This window comes from Xenopus laevis, chromosome 5L (genome assembly GCF_017654675.1).
Source record: "Xenopus laevis strain J_2021 chromosome 5L, Xenopus_laevis_v10.1, whole genome shotgun sequence".
Taxonomy (NCBI): Eukaryota; Metazoa; Chordata; class Amphibia; order Anura; family Pipidae; genus Xenopus; species Xenopus laevis.
In genome coordinates, this window is record NC_054379.1 from 97,910,910 (window position 1) to 97,935,362 (window position 24,453).

General features: G+C 36.4%; 1 protein-coding gene across 2 annotated transcripts in view; it reads right to left on the minus strand.

Moving 5' to 3' along the window:
• LOC108716928 (collagen alpha-1(XIX) chain) overlaps window positions 1-24,453 on the minus strand; it is a 343,423-nt gene that overhangs the window by 220,478 nt on the left and 98,492 nt on the right. For both annotated transcript variants that reach the window (XM_041563150.1, XM_041563151.1), the window contains exons 11-12: window positions 18,265-18,300; window positions 1,520-1,564 (exon numbers count right to left, since the gene is read on the minus strand). In XM_041563150.1, coding sequence (XP_041419084.1) covers window positions 1,520-1,564; window positions 18,265-18,300 — 81 coding nt within the window. The remainder of the gene's footprint in view (window positions 1-1,519; window positions 1,565-18,264; window positions 18,301-24,453) is intronic.

A 24,453-nucleotide genomic window follows, 5' to 3' on the forward strand; every position in this document is an offset into this window, starting at 1 on the left:
CAGTTAGCAGGCTCGCCTAGGCAGAATTCAGTCTTATATCGCCTAGCTTTAAAAAAGGGTAATACTACTTATAAGTAAATAAATAAGTCCACCTTATAACTGGTAAACTATCTTTAAAATGAGCAGAAGGGAGTAAACACAGAAGGAAGTGACTCAACCCATAATAATGTGCTTCCTGTTTACTATGCAGGACACAGACGAAGTTTTTTGAATTTGTGTTAATAAAGAGTGATGTGTTAAGCATTAGGGATGTAGCGAACTGCCGATTTGGTGTTCGCGAACGCCGTTCGCGAACAACGGCAAAAAATGCGAACGTTCGCGGACAGTTCGCGAACTTCGAACACCTGCTAAAATCGTTCAATTCGAACGATCAAAGGATTTTCATTCGAATCGAACGATCGAAGCCATTCGATCGAATGCTTTTCATTCGATCGAACGCTTACAATCGTTCGAACGAATGGAAATCGTTCGATTTTTAGCGGTCGAAGGAATTCGAATGGTCGAATGGTCGAACGACTTGTATTCGAATCGAACGCGAACTCAAAATGCGAACGTTCCCAAACGTTCGCGAACATTCGGCGGACGCGAACGGTCGAAGTTCGCGCGAACTAGTTCGCAGCAGAACAGTTCGCTACATCCCTATTAAGCATTAAGCTGTTTTCTATGGATGCAGTTCTCATAATAAGCTGAGCATTTATCTTGCGTGTTTTTTTTCAGCAATGTTTGTTAATATTGTATATTTGTATGAATATAAGTACACAGTAAGCATTGTACAGAAGAACAATAAATTAATGCAACAAACAGGAGTCATTACAATAATAAATACAATTAAATACCACATACAGTTGCATTAAAGATTCCCCTAGAGGATGGTGGTCACTGCCCCGTAGAAATTAATATATTATTTGTGAGTTGGGTATCTGCAAAAAAGTGTTTTCTTATATATGATCAAATACTTTAACTTAATTTTTTCTTGTTGTTGAATGTCTTTGTTCTTTTGCATCTTTTCATTCAGTCCAAAAATTTGAAATAGAAAAAAGCAAAATAATTTGTTAAATTTACTCTATGAGGGATTCTCCTTAATAGGAATTGTTGTGTTTGGCATAAGGCTTTTAAGTGAGAGAAAATTAAGAAAGGAAAATGAAGTGTTTAAGGCCAATATAAATGCTGCTAATGATGCCAGAAAATGTGGGGAAAACTTAATTATGTTTGATTACTTAGACACATTTCAGCCCTGGTTGATTGGGAAGCCTGTAGATAAAGGCATTTAATGAGTTTTAGTCTATTAGGACTTTGATTATGTTGTCTACTTTATTTATTTCACTCTTTATTGTCACTTTTCTAAGTGGCCTACTGTACAACAGCGAAGTCATGTCAATAAGCGATGTTTCTTAGAAACAATACACATACAGAATGTAAAGAGAAACGTTAATTGAAATACTTCATAGTGGCACTAAATACATAGACATGTACCTGTACATAGCATACATTTGAAACTAAACAAATCCATAAAACATACCATTTCTCCTTTCTCTCCTTTGCTTCCATCTTGACCTCGTTCTCCCTGTATGCAAGATTAAAAAAAGAACATGCATTATATAAATGGGTCTAAAATCAAGTTATTATTTTGTGATTTTATCCTGAAAAGCAATCTTCTTAATGTTGGCTTGTGATTTCTACATACTGTACTGTGTACATGTGCTGTTCAACCAAATATGGTCATCCCAGAGAGTTTTATGGCTCCCAGACTCTCCAATAGATGCAAAGACTTTTTTTTAATATTCCAATATACAGTAATTTTATTTTACTATGGCCCTCACACATATAAACATATAGTCGATGCTGAACAGTACTGCTATGTAGCAACATGTCTTAGACTAATGCCACAGAATTTCAGCCTGCGGAAAACACAGGCTGAGAATCAGCCACTATACTAACATCAGACTTTTCCCTTGCCTTCACCCTGAGTCACTACATTGGCTTGGGTCAGGAACAAGTGATGGATTTTGGCGGCGAAACACTTAAAAGGGGCAGATTTACAAAGCTCGAGTGAAGGATTCGAATAAAAAAAACTTCGAATTTCGAAGTGTTTTTTGGGCTACTTCGACCATCGAATGGGCTACTTCGAATCGAACGATTCGAACTAAAAATCGTACGACTATTCGACCATTTGATAATCGAAGTACTGTCTCTTTAAGAAAAACTTCGACCCCCTAGTTCGGCAGCTAAAAGCTACCGAAGTCAATGTTAGCCTATGGGGAAGGTCCCCATATGCTTGCCAGCGTTTTTTTGATCGAAGGATATTCCTTCGATCGTTGTATTAAAATCCTTCGAATCATTCGATTCGAGGGATTTAATCGTTCGATCGAAGGATTAACGCTAAATCGTTCGACTTCGATATTCGAAGTCGAACGATTTTAGTTCCTAGTCGAATATCGAGGGTTAATTAACCCTCGATATTCGACTCTTGATGAATCGGCCCCTTAATGTATTTTTCTGCAGGCCGAGAATCATCCCAATGTGGCATAAGCCTTAGGGGTCATTTATAATTTATACTGACACAATGGCCACAATACCATCAGAAGCATTACCTCCTTTATGACCACAAAGACTCTAGAACTACAACAAAAACATGGCAATTGCATCCAAAACTGCACTTGGCACATGGTGGTTATGTAAGAAAATTACACACAGTCTTGCCAAGTTCTATATATGAGATTAAGGTTACCATTGATCTTTGTGTCAACAGTACAGGACAGTATAGCAGAAGGGGTATAAAACACACACACACACATATCTAGAATATGTCACAGTATAAATGTATTTGTATAACCGTGAAGAACATATATTTTTTTTTCTTCTGAGGCTTAAAAATATAGGGAATCCTCAAGAAATATAATGTAAATACAGATTTTCTTCTGGTTCTCATTTGTACTAAATGACTAATCTGGCACCTTGAAACTGAGCTAAGTTGCTCTGGTTTCATGCCTGCCTTTGAGCTAGATTTCTTCCCAGAGTTACAGAAGGAGCATATAAATTAAGTGTGAAGTTTTGTACACCTGCTTTCCCCTTAGAGAGGATTCTACTTTTCCCATCCATCATTGTTTCTTTTCTGTCTAATTAGAAGTTTCTCTGCATCAGTCTACTGACCCCATTTTTCCTTGTAATAAAAGGATTATGAAAGGTCTAGTTATAATAAAGGTTGGAAAATTCTGCCATTTTATTTTTCCTGAAGTGTGTCTCATGAACCATTATTATATCTCCTTTAGGTCTCTTAAATTCATTTAAAGTTTGTGATCATTTCAAGGAGTACTGAGACCTTTGGCACCACATGTAATGATTTTCAAAGTGCTGAATGTGTCTTTTATCTATTTTCAGGATTTATAATGTGAGAGAATAATACCACCTTTTAGGAGACCCTAACCTGTAATATATCCAGACAACCTTTCAAATTAAATCTAACAATGCACCTCTAGACTGTAAAATAGGTAATGAAAATGAAACAGAGTAATGAAAAAAATACAATAAATATGCATACAGGCAATAAGGTATGAATGGGTGATTCTTATACAGTCTTATATCTGCCTTTTACTTTAACCCATGCATTAAGAGATGCTATAATATAAAACACAGCTCATTTCAATTAATGTGCCAGTCACAGAGAAAGGATACATGTGCTCTCACCCACAGAATGAAGTTGGAAAACCCACTCATGCGTCCAGTCTCCATTATTATCCTCTAATTAGCTTGATGTATGAGTTAAAAAAAAAATATTTCCTCTACGTTCTAAATAGCTGATTCCTTATAGGTATAGGTATAGTAACCCCATAGAAGCTATTAATCCCCTATGCTTCACAAACGTTCATAAATGTTACAAATATACATTGCTACAAATTAGCTTTTCTAGCAATATATAGAAGTAATATTTTACCACATCATTTTTAATCCTTTCACGTCACTTTATTAAAATTTGAGACAAAAATACATCCATGAACGCAAATATATTCGAATTGTGTTTTTCAAACTTCATAAGATTTAGCAAATTATAAACTTTAGAGGATTCAAATGAATAACTGAATTCTATAGATTCTATAGAAGTCAATGGGAGATGTATCTGAAGCATACAAACAAGTTAATATTCAATTAATGTTTGAGATTTTTTAAAAACAGCAGGCATTGCATAGCCTCCTTGAAAATGAATGGAAGAATGCGATTCTGATATGGGATTTTTTTTTTTCCATGATTAAGCACGCAAGGAATTGTTCAGTATAAAAATAAAAACTGGGTAAATAGATTAGGCTGTGCAAAATAAAAATATTTTCAATATACAGTACTTAGATATTCAAAAATGTAATGTATAAAGGCTGGAGTGACTGGTTGACTAACATAAAAGCCAGAACACTACTCTTGTTTTCCACTGATTGGTTACCAGGCAGTAAACAATCAATGACTTGAGGGGGGGCCACATGGGTCATAATTGTTGCTTTTGAATGTGACCTTCATGCTGAGGATCAATTGCAAACTCACTGAATAGATATGTCCCATGTGGCTCCCCTTAAAGTCGCTGACTAACTCAGAGTTAGAGAGCTGAAAAGCAGTAGTGTTCTGTTATGTTATGTTAGACATCTGCTCAATTTAGCCTTTATACATTACATCTTTTACTAACTAACTATATGAGAAACATTTTTTATTTTGCACAGCCTATCTATTTACTCAGTTTTTATCTTTACACTGGACTGTTCCTTTAAATATGCTTGTGATTGCTAAAATTAATGGAATTGGTCATGAGTTTAAAAAAGTGCTATGGAGTTATGGTATATGGCTCTCTATCAGCCTATCCATCTGTCCTTCTGTCCATCCATTCATTCATCCATCCATCATCCATTCACCCATCTACAAACTATACAAACTTTAAAATACTTGAAAATATCTTAAATATGATGTATATACTTGAACTTGTGATACTCTTCTAACTTCGATAAATCATTCAGAGTGAGTGTTACACTAAACAATTGCATTTGGTTCCATTTTTGACTAATATACCAATTACGCAGAATTATATGTGTCTTTTGCTGGCTGCTAATGAGAATTTATTAATTTAATTTAACACAGGAGCTTGACTTTGTCATGCTTAAAGATTAGTAATTTTATACTCATTATAACTAGAGAATGAAACAGAAATAAATGTTTTTATGTAAGCACCCAGAACAAAACTATTCTCCTAAAAAGATATCCCTATTTTACAGTTTATTATAATGATCAAAGCAATATTTCTGTAACAACATTATGATGAGGTGTGGAACTGGGAGCCTTTTCAAGATGAATCGATGCACAAAGTCTATAGATTAACAAATATACAATTTAGAAATTGTTGTCAGACCAGGGCACATGCAGACCACAATTTGTCCATCAAAATGAAGGCAAATGACATATGGAGCTGTAGTTTTGAACCAGTCCATTTCATAATCCTGAACATGCAGTATCTGTTACTGTAAAGACTGTAAATCATGATCTCCCACTGTAAATACGATCACATGATTTACCAATATAAGCATCTGCTCCAATAAAATGCAAGACAAGCATATTACACATCAGCATGATACTTTGATCATAAACAGTTTTGAAAATATATTAAAATGCATTTGCAATTTTTGCCATGAAATAATGAAAATAGTGTGTTTATTTTGGGTTATTGGGCGTGACAGCTGCACATTAAACCGTTATTTTTAAGAACCTATGTTGTCGCTCACAAAGATTTATACAAGTACTTTATCTTCTTATTTCATCCTATGCCCTGGGAATGATACCACTCTTACAATATGCTCTGAAAAAGTAATAAATAAATACATAATAATAATATTAAGTTATAATTCATATATAATATACAAATGCCGTATTTGTTAAAAATGCTAAATGTTTCCTCAAAGAGTTGCTTGTTGCACATAGTGTTTTATTTTACAGGATAAATAGTAGGCTTCAATAAACAGCAAATAACCACCATCGACTGCAAACGTGTGTCTCCCTTGAAATTATTTAATTGCTCAAATTTGTGAATTTGCAGCTTTTAGTATTTATTATGACGTTATAATTCCTTTAAATATGATGTTTTTAGAAGTTAAATTCTATATATGTTAAACAATGCTAACGAAAGGTGGGGTAATCCCATATGGAATGCATTGTTGCTGTTGAGTAAAACCTTTATTACTGGTAAGTTGAATATAACTTATCTGTTATGTATTTCCTACTTGGGACTTAAATGATATGTGCTTTCAGTCAGGACTCCATCGGACTTGCTTTTTTGCTTGTTATACTTCTTAAAACATAACATAAACACTAAGAATAACATAAAAATCAATCATTTTATAAAAGTTCATCAAGACTTTATCTGCTCCTCACAAAACCATTGTAAACCATAAAAAGAATTCTACCTATTTATTGGGATGCAGTTATTTTTATTATCTTTCCTAAGGAGCATCAACAAATAAATAATAAAGGTTCTTGCCATTGGGAGTTTATGTATTTGTACCCGCATAATTAGGTCGAAGAGTGCATAGAATACAATTCATAATCTCATTAACCGCAGTTTACGGATTTATGTGAATTGTGCTGATCACAACTTGCTTGATTAAAATGCAAATTCATTGTTCATTCTCTAAAGACTCATAATTAAAGTACTGACATACCTTGAAGCTAGGGGAAATCTGGTTACCTAGTTAATTCCACAAAGAGTTACATAAAACAGAATGAGAAATCAATCTGACAGTGTAAGCATCCTTGGAGTATAAGGTTATAATACAGTATACTGAGATTCATCTTCCCTAAATTTAGCAAGCTATCGTATTTTAATTAAAACATTAAATGAGTTATGTACATAGTTAGGTGGGGCTCATTGCCCTTTTATTGCAGATAAAGTGGAAATTGTAGCAGTCATTGGAGCCATCATTACTCACTGCTGTAAGACAGTCTAGACATCTAATACTGAAACTGATACAGAAGAGAAAGTTTTTGCACAACATCCGGATGCCCAGACACTGCAAGACTTGAGGTGACAAAAGAAGACACTGCCGGAAGGAACTAAATGATAGCCACTGGCAGATGCATAAGAGCAGCTAAGATACCATACAGTATGTAAAACTGGTTGCTCAGAGATAATGACACAATCTACCAAGCTTACTGTATTACCATTTCTAATAATTTTTACTTAATGCATAATTTCTGTGTTAAGAAGCACCCTGGAATGGCAAAACTTTGCTATGCAAATATTCTTTTTACTTGGTAATGGGTTGAAGAGGCAGAATAAGAGAGTTTCATGTGGTTGCACTATGGAACTGCAGCCTGTTTAATGCTATGCAATTAAAGAATGTATAAGAGCATGACTAAAAGCCATAACTGCTGGTGAAAGCAACATTTACAATCATCTCCCTTCCATAGCAACAATGCCCATTTTAACATTTTTAACTAAATGGGTGCTTTTAAATAGACCCAGTAGAAACATATTGATGTAACATGCTTCCTCTTCTAATGCATTGTTCGCAACTAGGCCAATTTACACTGGGGAACCCTGGAGCTACTGCCATCTTGGACCTGGATATAGTTCCAGGTTTACACAGTGGGGTGCATCAATAGGCTCACCAAACTTGTGCTCAGTGAACAAGATTCAAACACTGTTTTGAATGTGAGCTCTAGAAGTTACACAACCTCCATCTGAAAATGCTGGATGCAACTGGCACCCATCAAAACTGAATCTCAATTGCACCTGTTTTGACACGAAGGTTGCAACTCTGAAGGTGGAATTGTGGGGACAAAACTGAATAATGAGTAAAAAACATGCAAATTTGGTTCCAAAATTGCACTTTTGTTTGTAATTGTTATTGTGTTTGTGTTGTTATTTTCCCCTCTTGTCTGAAACTAGGTCAGTTGAATATTGAATGACTGTTTGAGTTTTTACTTGATCTTAAAAGCTATTTAAAAAGGTCTCCCCAAGAGCATGGCATTTATCTGACTAACAGGTATATTTAACTGTATGTGTTGCATCTGTCTAGTCCAGGGGTCCCCAACCTTTTTTAATTGTGAGCCCCATTTAAATGTAAAAAGAGTTGGAGAGCAACACAGGCATGAAAAAGTCCATGGGGATGTCAAATAAGGGCTGTGATTGGCTGTTTGGTAGCCTCTATATGTACTGGTAGCCTACAAGAGGCTCTGCTTGGAAGTACACCTGGTTTTTGTGCAACTAAAACTGGCCTCCAATCCTGGAATTGAAAAATAAGCACCTGCTTTTAGGCCACTGGGAGTAACATCCAAGGGGTTGATGAGCAACATGTTGCTCGTGAGTTCCTGGTTGGGGATCAATGGTCTAGTCAATGCACTTCTGCAATGTGTTCTTAGGAACAAAGATTTATTTCATGGACAACAGTTTAGATCAGAATGAATTAAGTTAAGCTGGTGTAACTTAAATTGCCGACTTAAATAAATGTCCAATATGAATTGTCAGGTTTGTCAAAGGACCTTATTCAGTCTTAACTGGATCAATCAATTTGGGCAGAGAGAGATTTGTTGCCTACAGTATTTAGTATAACCAAAATACTAAACTGACAAGCCAAAACAAATATGGCTTATCTATAAGTTGGGCCTTTCCATAATATCAAATAATAGTAGGAATTTTCCAGCCTAAGCTTTCTCTAAATGAAATCATTGCAGCCGGAAACACAAGTGTTGCTGAGTGATATTTTGTTCTTCCAGGAAGTGCTGCTATGTACAGTAACTGTGAGATGGGATTTAGACCTGGCATAACAAGGAAAATAGACATTAGAGTGCACTTAAAAATAAAGCAAAAAAAGGTGTCAAGTGAAGGGATGATATTTGTTTTGTGTTATTTGATGCATGTGGAATTTTGAGCAGGAATGTTGTCTTATAAATAGTTTCATGTGTCTTTATTTATATTTATATATAGTGACATAGTACCGCACTCAAAAAATCAAGATTTATTGAAAAAAATCCGACGTTTCGAACACCAACTGTGCTCTTTCTCAAGGATAACAAACCAGACGTGACCAACACACATTGCTAAATACCCTCCCTCAGAAGTGAATGGCGTTAAAAAACACTGGTTGTCATGGCATCCCTTGTAATCAAGCAAGTGGAACTGTGTTAAGAGTAGGAAAAAAAAGCCAACACCTGTGTAGCATAGAAAAAAATGTGTGCATATATATTGAAACAGTTGCAAAAAAAGTAGCAAAAGTGAGTCTCTAAAAACATGTGCTGTTTGCAACATTGTTTCTAAAATGCGTGTCCAATCTTTAGGATCAAAGTGCTGTCAGTTCCCACGTGTTGTTTAACTTTAAAAACAACGTGACAGACGAGTGAATCAAGTTATACACGTTAAAATTGACCAAAATTATATATGCACCACAGCTGGCCAGCGTCTCAGAACTAACTTATTGTTTTTCTGCATGGTACCCCTTTTGTATATAGTGAGCTCTGTTGTCTGGACCAGGAGCGGTTCACAAGGAGTATGTCTGTATATAATACACAAAAGCCATGAATATCTTGTAAATTATTTCCTTATACAGTAAATGGTGAGTTCTGATGTCATCAGTTATAAATGGTGAGTTCTGATGTCATTTCTGTCACATGACTCATTGAAACTTGTGTATTATCATAAATAAAGTACCCCCAGTTGTAAAATATGAGGATATTAGAAGTTACCTCGGAGTTCCATGATCTGTATAAAAACACTCGGCCTTCGGCCTCGTGTTTTTATATGGTCATGAAACTCCGAAGTAACTTATAATATCCTTATATTTTACAAGAAGGGGTACTTTATCCACTATATACGGGTCATTAGACCCAATGAGGGAAATACATAGAAAAAATCTTGCCTCCTGGTTTGTTTCAGTGCTCAACAATAGTTCTTGTTGAACTATAACTCACACCATGGTGTGCACAGAGTAGTAGAGTATATGTGAAAGAGCTATTGTGGACAGTTCTGGCTCAACTATAACTCACAACATGGTGTGCACAGAGTAGTAGAGCACATGTAAAAGAGCTATTGTGGAGAGTTCTTGCTGAACTATAACTCACAGAATGGTGCACACAGAGTAGTAGAGCACATGTAAAAGAGCTAGAGCTATTGAGGGGAGTTCTTGCTGTACTATAACTCCCACCATGGTGCGCACAGAGTAGTAGAGCACATGTAAAAGAGCTAGAGCTATTGAGGGGAGTTCTTGCTGTACTATAACTCCCACCATGGTGCGCACAGAGTAGTAGAGCACATGTAAAAGAGCTATTGTGGAGAGTTCTTGCTGAACTATAACTCACAACATGGTGCACACAGAGTGGTAGAGCTCTTATAAAGGTATATCGTGGAGAGTTCTTGCTGAACTATAACTCCCACCATGATGCGCACAGAGTGGTAGAGCACATGTATGGTGTGGAGGGTCCTTGTCTAGCCATCTCATGCCCCACTGTGACCCATGGGTACCCCAACGCGGTCACCTAGTACAATTTAGGGGTTAGTTCAGCTAGTATGACAGGTCGCTCAATACAGAAACTACTCTCATGGCAAATTGGGTACACAACCGCTCACATAGACATAACCCACATCAGCCTAAAAAAAGGAGGTAGTCTAACTGGGAATGGCTCGTTTTCAGTGGCGTCAATAATACACCCAAACTTGTGGGATCATAACTAGAATTTGTTGTTTAGACCTGATGGGCTCCGGGGTCAGGACAAAATGAAAGGCAACACTTTACAGTGGCAGGCTTGCAATAAGTCAACTAGCATCATATAGAAATTAGCATCTTGCAAATATCACAAATGTAAAACCAAAACAAACAAAAATACATATATATATGTGACTTTTTGTCACAATACAAGGAAGTAAAAAATGGTTTCCCCTTCCCACTCCTAATTTGCATATCCAAATTGTACATGGCTAGCTATACGCTCCAACAAGGTAGCTTAATATTGAAACTATATCGCCATTTACTATACAAATATAACTAGCTCCAGCTCCAGTTTGCAATAGTTTGTTCAAGTGAAAAAGGTTTTATTATACCTACATACCTCAAATTTTTTGAGAGAAAAAAACTTGAATTTTTAGAGATTTAATATACCTCAAAGCTGCAAAAAGTCAGAATCCAAAAACCCGCCATCTCAAACCTGTCAAGGTCATGTATAAGTCAATCGGAGTCAATGGCGATTCAATCGTCAAATCTGAAAAATTTGTATGATTCTGGTTTTTGCTCGATATTATTAAGTCTATTGAGTCTTTTTTCTGATCCGAGTTATTTTAAGGTGCTGCTTCTAATTCTGATAATTGCTATATATATATATATATATATATATATATATATATATATATATATATATATATATATATATATATATATATATATATTTATTTATATTTTAGTTTTGCTTTATTGTCCCTTAAAAAACAGGTGTGCTAGTCTTTGACTCAATACATATTTATATAGACTTTCTTATTTTATTCTGTATGAAGGAATTCTGTATGAAGCAGGTATGAGGCAGCCATGCTGGACAGAATTCCTATCAGCCTGTGGTGTTTCTACATAAACAACACAATCCCAATTTCACCAACAGAGATGAAAAATCATATCAAGCACATAGGAAATTGAAACAGATATATGGATTGTTTTCCATTTCCAAGCATGAAGCTAAAGCATGACTGAGAAACTGTAAACATCAATCCCCAGGTCTAAAATCAATGAATAAAACAGAACTGGTATCTGTCTACTTTTTTTTTGTTTTCAGTAAGAAGTTTTCAGGTTCTCCTGGCATTACCCACAGACAAATTAAATAGGTTTCCAAATATATGTATATCAAAACAGTTTCAATTAGAAAAAAAATCATCATTTTCCTACATGTTATTATTATATTATATCTGGCAATGGGGTCACCTGCAGTGGAATTTTAAAAAATATGAGATCTCACTTTTTTCTCATGACACGTGTTTCATTTTGAGCTGTAAACACAATTAGAAAAAAAAAAACACTAAAAAGTCTTTTAAAAGTCCTGAACAGGTTTGGATTTGCAATATCATCTGTTAGGGATGCACATTTCCTTATATAGTGGAGAAATAGTGGATGCTGACATATTAATTGATCGCTGTACTGGCCTTCTGTTATTAGCTGCCACACAGTATTTATTTTGTTGAAGCTTCCTGCCCATTTAAGCAGGCAACAGAAGATTTTTCTCAGCCTCTCAAGAGATCAATTTCCTGAGTCATATAATGCTATTTATAGGCAGAACTTACAGTTGTGTAACAGAAACCTCCTTTGTAAAAGACAGCATTAAAAAGCAAAACGAATGAAGTAAGGCAGCCAATTACATCTAAGTGTTTCCAATTGTTAATGCAAAAACAAATATCTTGTTTCGTTAACTTTAAAAATAAAGTTAATATTAATCTGAAGTCTCAAATACACAAATGAATCGTAGGGTATTTTCATATTTTCTTTTATATTACCAGCATATTATATAGCTCTTTAAATAGAATTCCAGAATGTCATGCATTGCACTGAATCGATTTCCTTTGACAACGCTTACAAGCTCTCTGGCCCAGTGAAACATGTCACAGTGTAGTTTCTGTCATATATGCAGGAGTAAGGCTGCCTGTACAAGTTCTTGCCCAAGCATAGCCTTGATCAATATTAAAATCAAAACCTTAGCAGCAGGCTCCCATACCACTTTACTGCAAAATACAATTAGTGATGGGCAGGTATGGATTCACCTCCCGCGAATGTTTTCGCCAAAACTGCAACTAAAATTTGCAGTGGGAAAAAAAAATAGTTGCGCATCAAATTTGGCGCGCGTCAGAATTATTCGGATGCCCATTGACTTCAATTGGACAATTGGAGTTGCACGTATAAAAATTGTCCCTCGTGTCAAAATTGTTGTGCGTCAAAACTATTTTGACGCCCATTGGGGTTCATTTATAAAGTTTGTGCAGTGCATATTTTCCGCAAACGATTGTATTGCGCATGTTTTTTTCCTGAACGCTAATATATTGCACAGCTCTGCCCGTCTTTCCGCGAATTCGCAGTGTGAATAAATTTTCGCAAAAGACGGGAGTTTGCACAAGTGCACCCAATGTGCGAGGTTGTTGTGCACGAAAATAGCATTGACAGTAACTTAAATTTGCAGTTTACGAAACTGATTTGCGAATATTTTATCCACCACCAAAGTTGTGGCGTAATTGAGTCGCAGAGTGTGCGCATAAAGATTCGCAATTTGCGAATTGTGACATATTTAAAAAGCTCCTATAGATATTCGAATTGTGAAAAAGAAATTCGTAATTCTGTTTGCACCCTCTTATTCAGCTTTATAAATATAACCATGCGGAGGGCAAATATATTCACTTTGCGAACCAATCTGCCCTGCGCAAAGTTTATAAATGACCCCCATTGTCTTTAATGGGTTTCACAAATTTTTCACCATTTTGCCCATCACTGAATACAATAGATTTTTTTACCTGTCCAACTCAATGTAAGCACGTATAGTGTATTGCGCCACCCCGTTGCTCCCATCAGAAGGACCTCTCCAAAGCTTTAAAATGCCACCTCCTATCCAGTGTCATTTTGTACTTCTGCTTTCTGTCTAACAGCCTTGTTTAGCATATTTAATAGGTAACATACCCAGCATTTGGAAATTGGAAAGAGGGACAAAAACATCTGTCATGTGTAGCATGGCAAATTATTGGCCATACCGCCTAAATACTACACCCCTTAAAAAAGAGACAATTAATAAAAGTTGTAAGATTAATTAAGGTTATTCTTGGCTCAATAATTAAAATAGCTCTTATAAGGTAAGTTATATTGGAAATGTTACAGCACTGTTGAAGGACTTAACTCACAACACAGTGTTGGATTGTATCTTGGACCTCACAATATAAACATATTTACATATTGACTACTTCTTCTTAAAGGAATTGCTCAGTATATAAATAAAAAACTGGATAAATAGGCTGTGCAAAATAAAAATGTTTTCAATATAGTTAGTTAGCCAAAAATATAATCTATAAAGGCTGGAGTGAGTGGATTATAGCCAAAACACTACTTTCTACTTTGCAGCTCTCTTGGTTTCCACTGATTGGTTACCAGTACCAGGTAGAAACCAATCCGTGACTTAAGGGGGGCCACATGGGTCATAACTATTTGCTTTACCAGACTGCCACCCAATTCAGCTACTTGTGCCTTTTCTTCACTATGCAGTTTCTTAGGCCGCAAGCACAATCGGTGGAGTAACTACCGAGGGAGCAGGGGGTGCAATTGGGCCAGGGCCCGCACCCCCTCAGGGCCCCCCGGCAGCTTGCGCGCCACTTCACACAGGCAGAAAACAGCATACGGAGGGGGGCCCGGCAGAACATCCGCACCAAGGCCCGCCCCCCTCTAGTTACGTTACTGAGCAGAGTGATCCACTCACTGGTAAAAAAAGGTGTGGAGTGTATCCAATGGGGCACCCTGCAGGATTTGTGTTTGTGGCACCATTTTATATTCAGCATGAGCATGTAGTGAATTTTCCTTCTGAAGAAGCGTGGCGCTCCATGTGAAACGCGTTAAGGATCAGGAGCAGTTTTAATTGTACAACGTTTTTGATTTCATGCTATCTTGTGAGTATAACCCGTTGCTGGGATACATTAATTTTAAATAAATACATCTGCACTATCATATATTTCTTCTTTTCATGAACACTGCGTGAATACTCAAGGACACCTTTGAGTCAGCACCAGTTTGCATTATGTGTACATACATTGAAAATCTGGTGAGTAGGCAATTTGACCAGAGGTGGGCTGATTTACCATCCTTGGTCTAACTTACCTGAAGGGTCTACAGCACATGGCCTTTTTTAAACAAGTTTAAACAAATTTAAGGGTACTGCACCATAGTATCCATTTTTGCACTTCCCTACAGAGATTTGTTTTATATTGGAGAGTCCAGCAGAGTGGACAAGTGAAGGGCAGCTGCAATCAAGATTCTTTACACCAGTTGAAGATTTCACAATTTAAGCGCTGAATGAACTTTTTTTGTATTTTATGAGCATGTAGTTATTTGCCATCAGGAAGGTAGGACGCAAAGTGCAAAAAAGTACACAATGCTCTGTTTTTACCATGCATTTTCCCCAAATTTCACAGGTCTCTACGCTGCTACCTGTCCCCTAACATCCTACCCTTGCACTTTTGTCCGTAGGCATAATAAATGCCCCCCATTGTGCTACAGTTTTCCCAGACAGGCCTGGGTTGTTTGGCTGTTCAAGGGATTTTCTGTGCAGTTGCTACCCTATTTTTAGGATTACCGATATGGGGTGTACAGATGCAGGGCAAACATCAGGGGGGGACAGGGGGGAGAGTTGTAGGGGGCCCGAGGGTAAGGGGGACCCCGGCCATGCCACACTTACTTGATTAGCCGGGCCCCCCATCATACTGAGAGCTGCTGACTTCGGGAAGGCATGGACGTTTAAGGGGCCCTGGCAACCAATTTTCTTATAATGTGTGTGTGGGGGGGGGCCCTGGCCACCAATTTTGGCCACCAATTTTTTTTTCTCATGTGGGGTCCTAGCCACCAATATTTTTTAATGGGGGGATGGCCACAAATGTTTTTTTATGGGGGGCCCTGACCACCAATATCTTTTTATTTTTTATTAACATGTGGGAACCCTAGCCACCAATATTTTTTTTGTTTTTTTACTGTGTGGTGGGGAGGGCGGACCTGTAGGTGGGGCTTGCAGTGGGCGCAGCCCAGGAAATTTTGTCGCTTGGGGCCCTGCGATTTCTGATGGCGGTCCTGTACAGATGGAGCCACTTTTTTTGTGAGTTTAACATGCTGTCACTGTAGACAGCAGCAAGTTGATATCTAAAGTTGACTTGTAGCATTTATCTCAGTTTCTTTTTTAAAATGCCTACAACACCAAGCCCTATATATTGCTATAGCTACCGTCTTACTGAGAGAGTTCATTTCCTCCACGATCTCCTAAGCTGAAGATACAGGGCTCCTGTGGGGAAAGTTTTTTGAGATTCCTTAATCTGAGCTCTCACCTCGAACTTGCTGATTCAAGTTTTTTTCTTAAATTAGAAACCATTTGAGTTGTGAGTTCATTTGAGTTCATTCAAGATTTAAAAAAGCTCACATAAAGCTATAATTTGACCATTGATAACCCCCTTAAAGGAGAACTAAAGCGTAACTAAAGAAGTAGGCTAGAAATGTTGTACAGTATGTTTTGGGCTTCTGTACCAGTCAAAGGCAACCACAGCCCTTTAGCAGTAAAGATCTGTGTCTCCAAAGATGCCCCAGTAGCTCCCCACCTTCTTTTCTGCTGATTCACTGCACATGCTCTGTGCTGCTGTCACTTACTGAGTTTAGGGACCCACTCACAATATACAGTACACAAAGAATACAAATGTCATAATATAAGGCTGATTACTAATTAATACAGATAATTACTACATGGCAGCACAGAAACCTGTGATAATAATATCCCCTGTAGCATCATCTTATATTACAGGCCAACCACATTTTCTGCTTGATAATTAGAGAAAACCACAAAGCTTAGCTTCTCAACAGCTGCTCAGAGCCCACTGAGCACTTTCCAAGATGGTGACCCCCTGTGACAGGTTTGAAATCCTGGATCATTGCTGCTATTGAGAAGCTGAATCTTTAGGCAGGTGCAATAAGGTCATTATATAAAATATGGCATTTTTAACCATATTCATTTTTAGGGTTTAGTTCTTCTATAATGTCTAGGATAAGTTTAAGTTTCTTTCTGTGCTCTGTGGGAGTACAGTGTTTATGATAGGCATATTTACCCACTCAATGAAGCTGTACAGTATATACAGGTATGGGACCTGTTATCCAGAATGCTTGGGATCTGGGATTTTCCAGATAGCAGATCTTTCCGTAATGTGGATCTACATACCTTAAGTCTACTAGAAAATCATGTAAAAATTGGGATCAAGTACAAAGCGCTGTGTTATAACTACAAAGAAAATCATTATTAAAAATTTGAATTATTTGAATTAAATGAAGTCTATGGGAGACTCTCTGTAATTCAGAGCTTTCTGGATAACGGGTTTCTGGATAATGGATTCCATACCTGTATGTGTTTATATGGGCGTAAGATCTCTATCTGCAATATTTTATTCAGGTCTTGTGCATATAAAGCATCACTGACTATATGTTTCTTTGCCCTTTTTTTCCTTTTCCTTACTCTGGCAATTCCCACTTCTGACTTCCTCTCATATGTTTCAGCCCCAGTTGTGCACCTAAAGTTTTTCTCTATGTTCACATGTGAAAGTTTCATTCTTCTTGGGGTTTGAATGTGGTTACATTCTGTGATCCTAGTTGCTGGGATCCGTTTAGGAACCAGCACCCTCCCATTTTGATTATGTTAGCACGCTAAATCCTAGTAACTGCTGACATGGAGTTGGGGAAAAATTTAAATTGTATCATACTTGCTGGAATTTTTCTTCATGTCAGCAAATATCCTATTCCTTGGGGGTGGGGTCGAGCAGTGGGACAGGGTGTGATATAATTGGCTCATCGTTAATGGGGATGATCTTGAATGGTGCATGATAATGAGTTATGTTTCTCATTCTCATTCTGTTTGTATGCCAAAATGAACTAACTGCCCATCATAGAGGCAACCAGATTAAACTGATTTAATGACTGGCATGCTAGTAGTTTTCCAAATTGACAACATATTGCCATAAGCAACAAGCGTAACCCAAGCAAATTTTCATACACATTTAAATACATTTTTGTGGTGTACCACTAACTTGATCAAGGCAGACTATCCAACGCCTTAGAATTTCAGGGCACATCTTATAAATGTTTGCTGCACTCACTCATAAATGAGTTTTGTAGTTATACAATATGACCATAGAAATCTAATGTTCAGTATCGTCAAAGCAAATTGTATAACTTTAGCAAGTCCCAAATGCCTGCGATGTTACATAGAGAAAAGCATAACATGCAGAGTGGTTAAATAGTCTATGTCCTGACGCTATAACTAAAAGCCTAGTTTTTATTAATGAAGTGAAGGCAATTTTTGCAGCAATGAATAATAATCAGGTGACTACCGCTAAGTTACAAAGAAAGCTTCATTTTAGCCAACAGAAAGAAGAAGAGAGATACATAACTACAATTTGCATGACACAAGTAGTTACGTTTTTCTAAAGACATTAACAAAGTGAGTAAGTTTACTCTGTATATGCACTACATTCCATTTAAATCATCAATTAAACTATTTTACCTGGAGTCCAGCAAGCCCACTTGTGCCTTCTTCTCCCTACAAACAAACAACATATTAATCAATGCTAATACTTTTCTTATTCATCTCATGACCCCTCACCAAATACTTTTCAGTGGGGTATGGGGTCAGGTTCAAAGTTTATTGAGCTTTAACAAAGATCTTTAAAAAGTAAAAGCATGTTAAGGGTTGGAATGCAAATGGCTGACTGAAAAATAAAATACCCAACAGCCACAGCCTGTCACAACACAATAAATAATAACATTCAGGTCTAAATGTTATACTGTATATACTGTATAACCTTTAACCCCTGCATTGTAACTCTTTCTATAGGGTAATGGTAGTGTAAAGGTGAACCTTATCATGTACTGTTCCTCTATATAGCATTGTACAGTACTGTATATCTCTCCAAAGAAAAGAACACAAGTGAAAATTAATAATTGTTTAGAGTGTCTAGTTAAACTTCTCTTTTATCAACTTCTTAAGAATATAGCTCAAGGCAATTTATTCACACAAAGCTGTCAGAAATATCCGCCACCTTTTACTCAAATCAAATCTGTCACTTTATGGCTACAGGCGCATGAGAAGGCTGATACTAAGATATTTAATAATTGCATGAGAGCAGTTACATTCAAGCTACAGTAACTAGGATCCTTGGCTAGTTTTAGCAGTTATTTTTTTTCCACAGCAACTTTTTTTTTTTTTCTTTTACCATGCAAAATACATTGATTGTTTTTTCACAGCAAACTCACAAAAACTTTCAGGGTGAATTTCAGAGTGAGATTTTGCACGGTTTGATGAACATATTCACCAATGGTGAAATGCAAGTTTTTACCCATACCTGGCGAAAAATTTCACTCATATCACCATTCCTGGCTTGCCATTTTAGTTATGCCTAAGACATTAAGGGTTATTTACAGAGACCTACTTTTTTTCAAACACTGGATTCATGATGGGTCGGCAGGGGGAGGCATTTAGGTGCTCTTTCGTAGCTCATACCTATCCCCTAATTTGAGTGTATTTCAGAAGTGGGCACAGGCTGCATAAGAGCCCTATATCCACCACCTGTCTCATGGCAGGAAGCAAGGACACAACTGTCTTATACTCATCTGAACTGTGCTTTGCACTTTGTGCCAGATTTGAATTTTATATAAATCTCTTTTATTTATTTTTATACAAACATACAATGTTCAATGTTAACAATATCTTGGAATATCTAACCTTCAAGGGGTAGGGGATGTTAGGCGGAAGTCAACAAGTTACACGTTTGCAAATATCCTGCCCAGTACAGCTGCCTATCATACCATATATTGCCATATTTGTTGTTGTTAATCTCATATAGTTTTATCATACATCTTCCAGGGTGTCCAAATGTCCATGTGTTTTTCTACTTTGTCTGCCAACAAAGCTGTGTAACTATTAACAATTTTGCGTCATTTTTAATCCAGTGCAATAAACAGAATACAAGTGCATTTTAAATAAGAGGGTGCTTTTTTTGTGCCTTTTGTTGCTCTAGTACTTGTATCTGTGGTGTCAGTAAATTATCTCCCTTGTTGCACACTGGCAGGCCACATATCCTTCATTAACCATAATCCCTTGTACAGTTAGCCAGTGGGTTCATGACCTATACACAGTTTCATCCTATATAAAATTAATACATTTATAGCATGTTGTACTGAAAATCATTATTGTCTCAACAGTGTTTGTGCCTCCAGATGACAAGAACTGTGAACCAAACCATGTAGATCTTTGAAAATACACCTCCCATTGACTTCTATGGGATTTCTTTATTTCTCGATAAATAAATCTTGAGAATCCAAGTTTGGAACTCTCAAATTACAGAAAATAATGGAAAAAATACAATGACAATTTTTAATAATCAGCTATGTCTAAGGGCAGGCATAACAGAGTTCCAGAGGAAGAACCATTTACCATTTATATTTTCTGAAGAATGACTCAATTGGATGCTAAGCTAGCAAAAATGTCTTAGATGGCATGACTTAATCAAAAGCTGACAGTTATACTAATGTTTTGAATTTCCAGTGGTCTTGAGTAATGACCATTGCAGCATTGTTTTGCAGAGTTTATCATTGCCTGAGTTTCAACCTTGGCGGCAGAATGAAGAAATGGGAGTTTGACTAATAATTGCTAATCATTTGTGGCAGGTTCTATTTTTGCTTCCTATATAAACCTTAATTTGGTCAACAACAGACTTTTTAAGTAATCTGACCCATTAGTGTGGCTGCATGACTCCTTTTCAGCTGTGCCCACTATTTCAACTGGATACTGGAAAACTGACTTAGTACAGGTAAAGGATCCATTATCTGAAAACCCGTTATTTGCTACTTTCTGGTCATCTCCCGCAGCCTTAATTTTAATTAAATAATTGAAATTTTTAAAAAAACATTTAATTTTCTTTTTCTCTATAACAATAAAACAGCACCTTGTCCTTGATCCCAACTAAGATGGACTTAATCCTTATTGGTGTCAAAACAATCCTATTTGATTTATTTGATATTTAAAGTATGGGGATCCAAATTATGGAAAGATCTGTTATTCGGAAAACCCCAGTTCCGGAGCATTCTGGACAACAGGTTCCATACCTGTATTGTCTTTTATGCTACCATTATGGCTGGCTGAGCCAAGAACTTGTTGTTTGGTGGTTGTTGTTTTTTATTATAAATGTAAGTGCATAAAATACAATTAAGTCTGACCAAACTCAGCGAGTCTATGCCCCCCACATTTACAACTCGAGAAGACAGGGTGACAAATTAACTCTGAGCCTTAAAAGAAAAATTATTGTCAAACACTTTTTCTAGACTAGTAAAGCAATGCATGAAATGTTTATTTTGACAGTAGTGTTCTTTAAACAAGATTAGAAGGAGATTATAAAGTGTGGCTGCTGCCTTCCAGTACTACAAGTACTTTGGTAAACCACAGTTTGCTATTCTGCAGACAGTGTTTATGCTTCATGAGTATGGTTTATAGAGACATAAGGAGATGTTTAGACATAACTCAGTAGGCAATGGGCAATGTTACAAAGACAATTCTTTTGTTCCTTGATTCTACAAGTACTTAACAGAACATACATCTGTTTGCCAATACACTGAACAGGTCTACAGCTATAAAACAAGGTCCCATTTTTCCTTAGATATACAGCCTACAGAAAGCACGCAGCAAAAGCGCATACCAAATGATCTTAGCAAAATGCCTAAGCTGTAAATCTTTCTTGTGTATAGAACTACTGAAGTTTTAAGCAAAGGGCATGTTGATATGGTAGTGAACAAATCATCCTTTACAGTAGTGAATGTAAATACAGGCATTTATACCATAAAAACTACATGATATATCTTCTATAAGGCTAAGTGAATACCCTTATAAAAAAGCAATTCTTCTTTTAGCTATTCTTTAAAAGGCAAACACATTGGAGTTAATAGAAGCATAAAGACATGCTAGCAATTAAAAGTAAAATAAGTTGTTTTCAGTAGAGGTGGGTTGAACTGCAGGCTGAACTTTTTAGTGGTTTCCATTAATGAAGCGGTTTTCTACTGCTTGTTTATTTACAGCGTCCCGCAAAAAATGAATGCAAACAATTCTCCTGGTTTGGTGGAAAAATAAATATGTACATGCAAGAATTATCTGTTATGTTAGTTGTGAAGCCAGGCGATGTTTCTGATTTCTTCTTCTGATCTTAGAGCTTGACTGTCAGAAAGTCAAGATGATAAAATAGAATCCATGAATTAAAAAGAAGACTTAAAGGACCAAAATCATTAAAAAATCAAAATGCTACATCTTTTTTTTCCATAGGAGAGCAGGAAGAATAACTACTTTAATGGAAACTGTACCTTACTTGGAAGCACTGTAAGTACCTGTAATTAAATATTAACATTTTCTAAAGTCATGATTACTGAATGCGTGCCTGCACCTAAATAAGCTCACGCAGCAAGAATAAAGTTTTGTTTATATAAGAACCCTTCTGATTTTTGCAGGCGACGTATGGATTTTGAGTATACTGCTAGGCTCCTGATTGCTTTCCCTAATTACTGCTCCGAACTGTAATGGAGTGTAAAATCATATATACATATCTCCTAGTAAGAATGGCCAAAAATCAGCTGTCTGTCACAAGTCATAAGGTTCTGTCACAAGTCATAAGGTGCACACTGCCGGAGAATACCTATAACAGACAAGAGATGCTGCTTTGTCCACATTGTAACTTACCCTGTCTGTCATATATAAGTGTCACCCAAAGGGTCACAACAATATTTTCTATAAAATATATAATGGGATCATATTTTTATGTCTCAGTATCACTTTTTCTACAAGGGAATATACTATTCATTAATGGGGTTATTTACAGCATTTACAGAATTTATTTCATTTTTTCATTAAATAAAGCTCGCCCAAACTCCCATCCATGATTTTATCTTATTTATCAATTAATTAACTCGAAAAAGTCAGGTCAGCAAAAAAACTCGATAAAATCAAGCAAAAACTCGAATCGTAAGAATTTTGGAAACTTTACTCCTGTATCGCTCGTTTTTTTCAGGTTATCGGCCTCAAATCCCAATTTTTTAGGATTATCGGGCTAAACCCAGCGCAGACCAGGATATCTTCAAAATTAGGATAGGGACATATGCCATTAACTTATCATGACCTCGACAGGGTTGAGATGCCAGACTTTCGGATACCATTTTTTTGCAGCATCGGGGTATAATAAATCTAAAAAAAATTCGAGAGTTTGCCCCAAAAATCCCAACCATAAACAAAATTTAGGTTTAATTAATAACCCTTGTTAATTAGTAACGCTTATTCATGCAGATCTGACAACTAATCACAGCCATATGGATACCACAAAATGTTTTGTTTTCTCTCCTAATTTTTTTAACTTCTGGAAGCACACAGAAAAATAATGTGGCAGATTCCTTCATATAATCAATTGACCTCAGATATCTCCTGCTAACTTGTGACTGGCAGAACTTAAAAGTCTCAAACTGTTATTTGAATGCCACTGGATTTCCTCTGTAATCCTTAAGTTTACCAAGGCATTGCACAGCTGCAAACACAGATACTACTGGCAAAACAATGAACCTTACTTTTTTCTAACCTGATTTTATGCAGGCTTCATCTGTTTTGCTATTCAAAGGAAATTGCATTTAAACAAGAAACATGCACAAATGTATTAAGATCTTTAAGTAATTATTTTTATCTCTAAATTTACTGGATTGAGAAAAATTGAATGAAGAGAGCCTTGAATATTGCAGAGTAAAAAATGCATGGTTAATTTATTAAACGTATTTCATTTGCCTTCTGATTTTCTTTGAAAAAACAGTAGAAACTTCTGCTAGAGTCCTTTGATATTTTAACAATCAGCTAAGCCTTGAGTAAATACACAGAGGGCTTGTGAGTTAGGATTATCATGATGTTGCATACTGGTTTGTAAAATATTGTTCTATTCTAAATATTATAGGAAGATTGTTTATATGCCCATTGGAACAGCATCACACAATTTGCTGTTTTGATGGAAGACAGTGTTACAGTGTAAATACATCTCTGGAGCTTCATTGTCGGCCAGGGTACTGATTCATGTTTGCTGCAGGAATCTGTGCCATGCTTTGGCAAACGCAGAGAGAAATTGGAGCCAAGAACATTACGTGGGGAATCCCCACTACTGCAACATGAATAGGAAATAAAGTAAATCAAAATGTGGAAAATATTTTTATAAGGCTCAAAGTATATGAAGAAATGTCTGCATCGATCATGCAAATCAAATTCTGGCCTTCTGTATTTAAGTACAAATATTTTCAGGGCATGAGCACAATAATATATGATCTGGGAGGAGGAAAAAAAAGATTATATTATGCTTTTACATTTGGCCCTATATGATACTCCTGTTTCCTTATTAGCACATAAATACTTAGAAATAATTTGCATTTAAATATACTACTGCTCATTGCAGGCCAGATAGCAAAATTATACAGTCCAAACCTAAACAGGCAAGACATCTTAGCAGAATTGGCAGCTCTGTGATAGCTGCATTCAGAATAAGTCATTTGCATAAGACATTTACATTTATATTAGCAGGTAATAGTTCTTTGTAACTGTCACACCCCTTCCAACATTTATACCTTGCTATAATAATCTTAGCATAATTTTGCCCAGATAATTGTAAACCTGGGACTTTGCAGATCATGA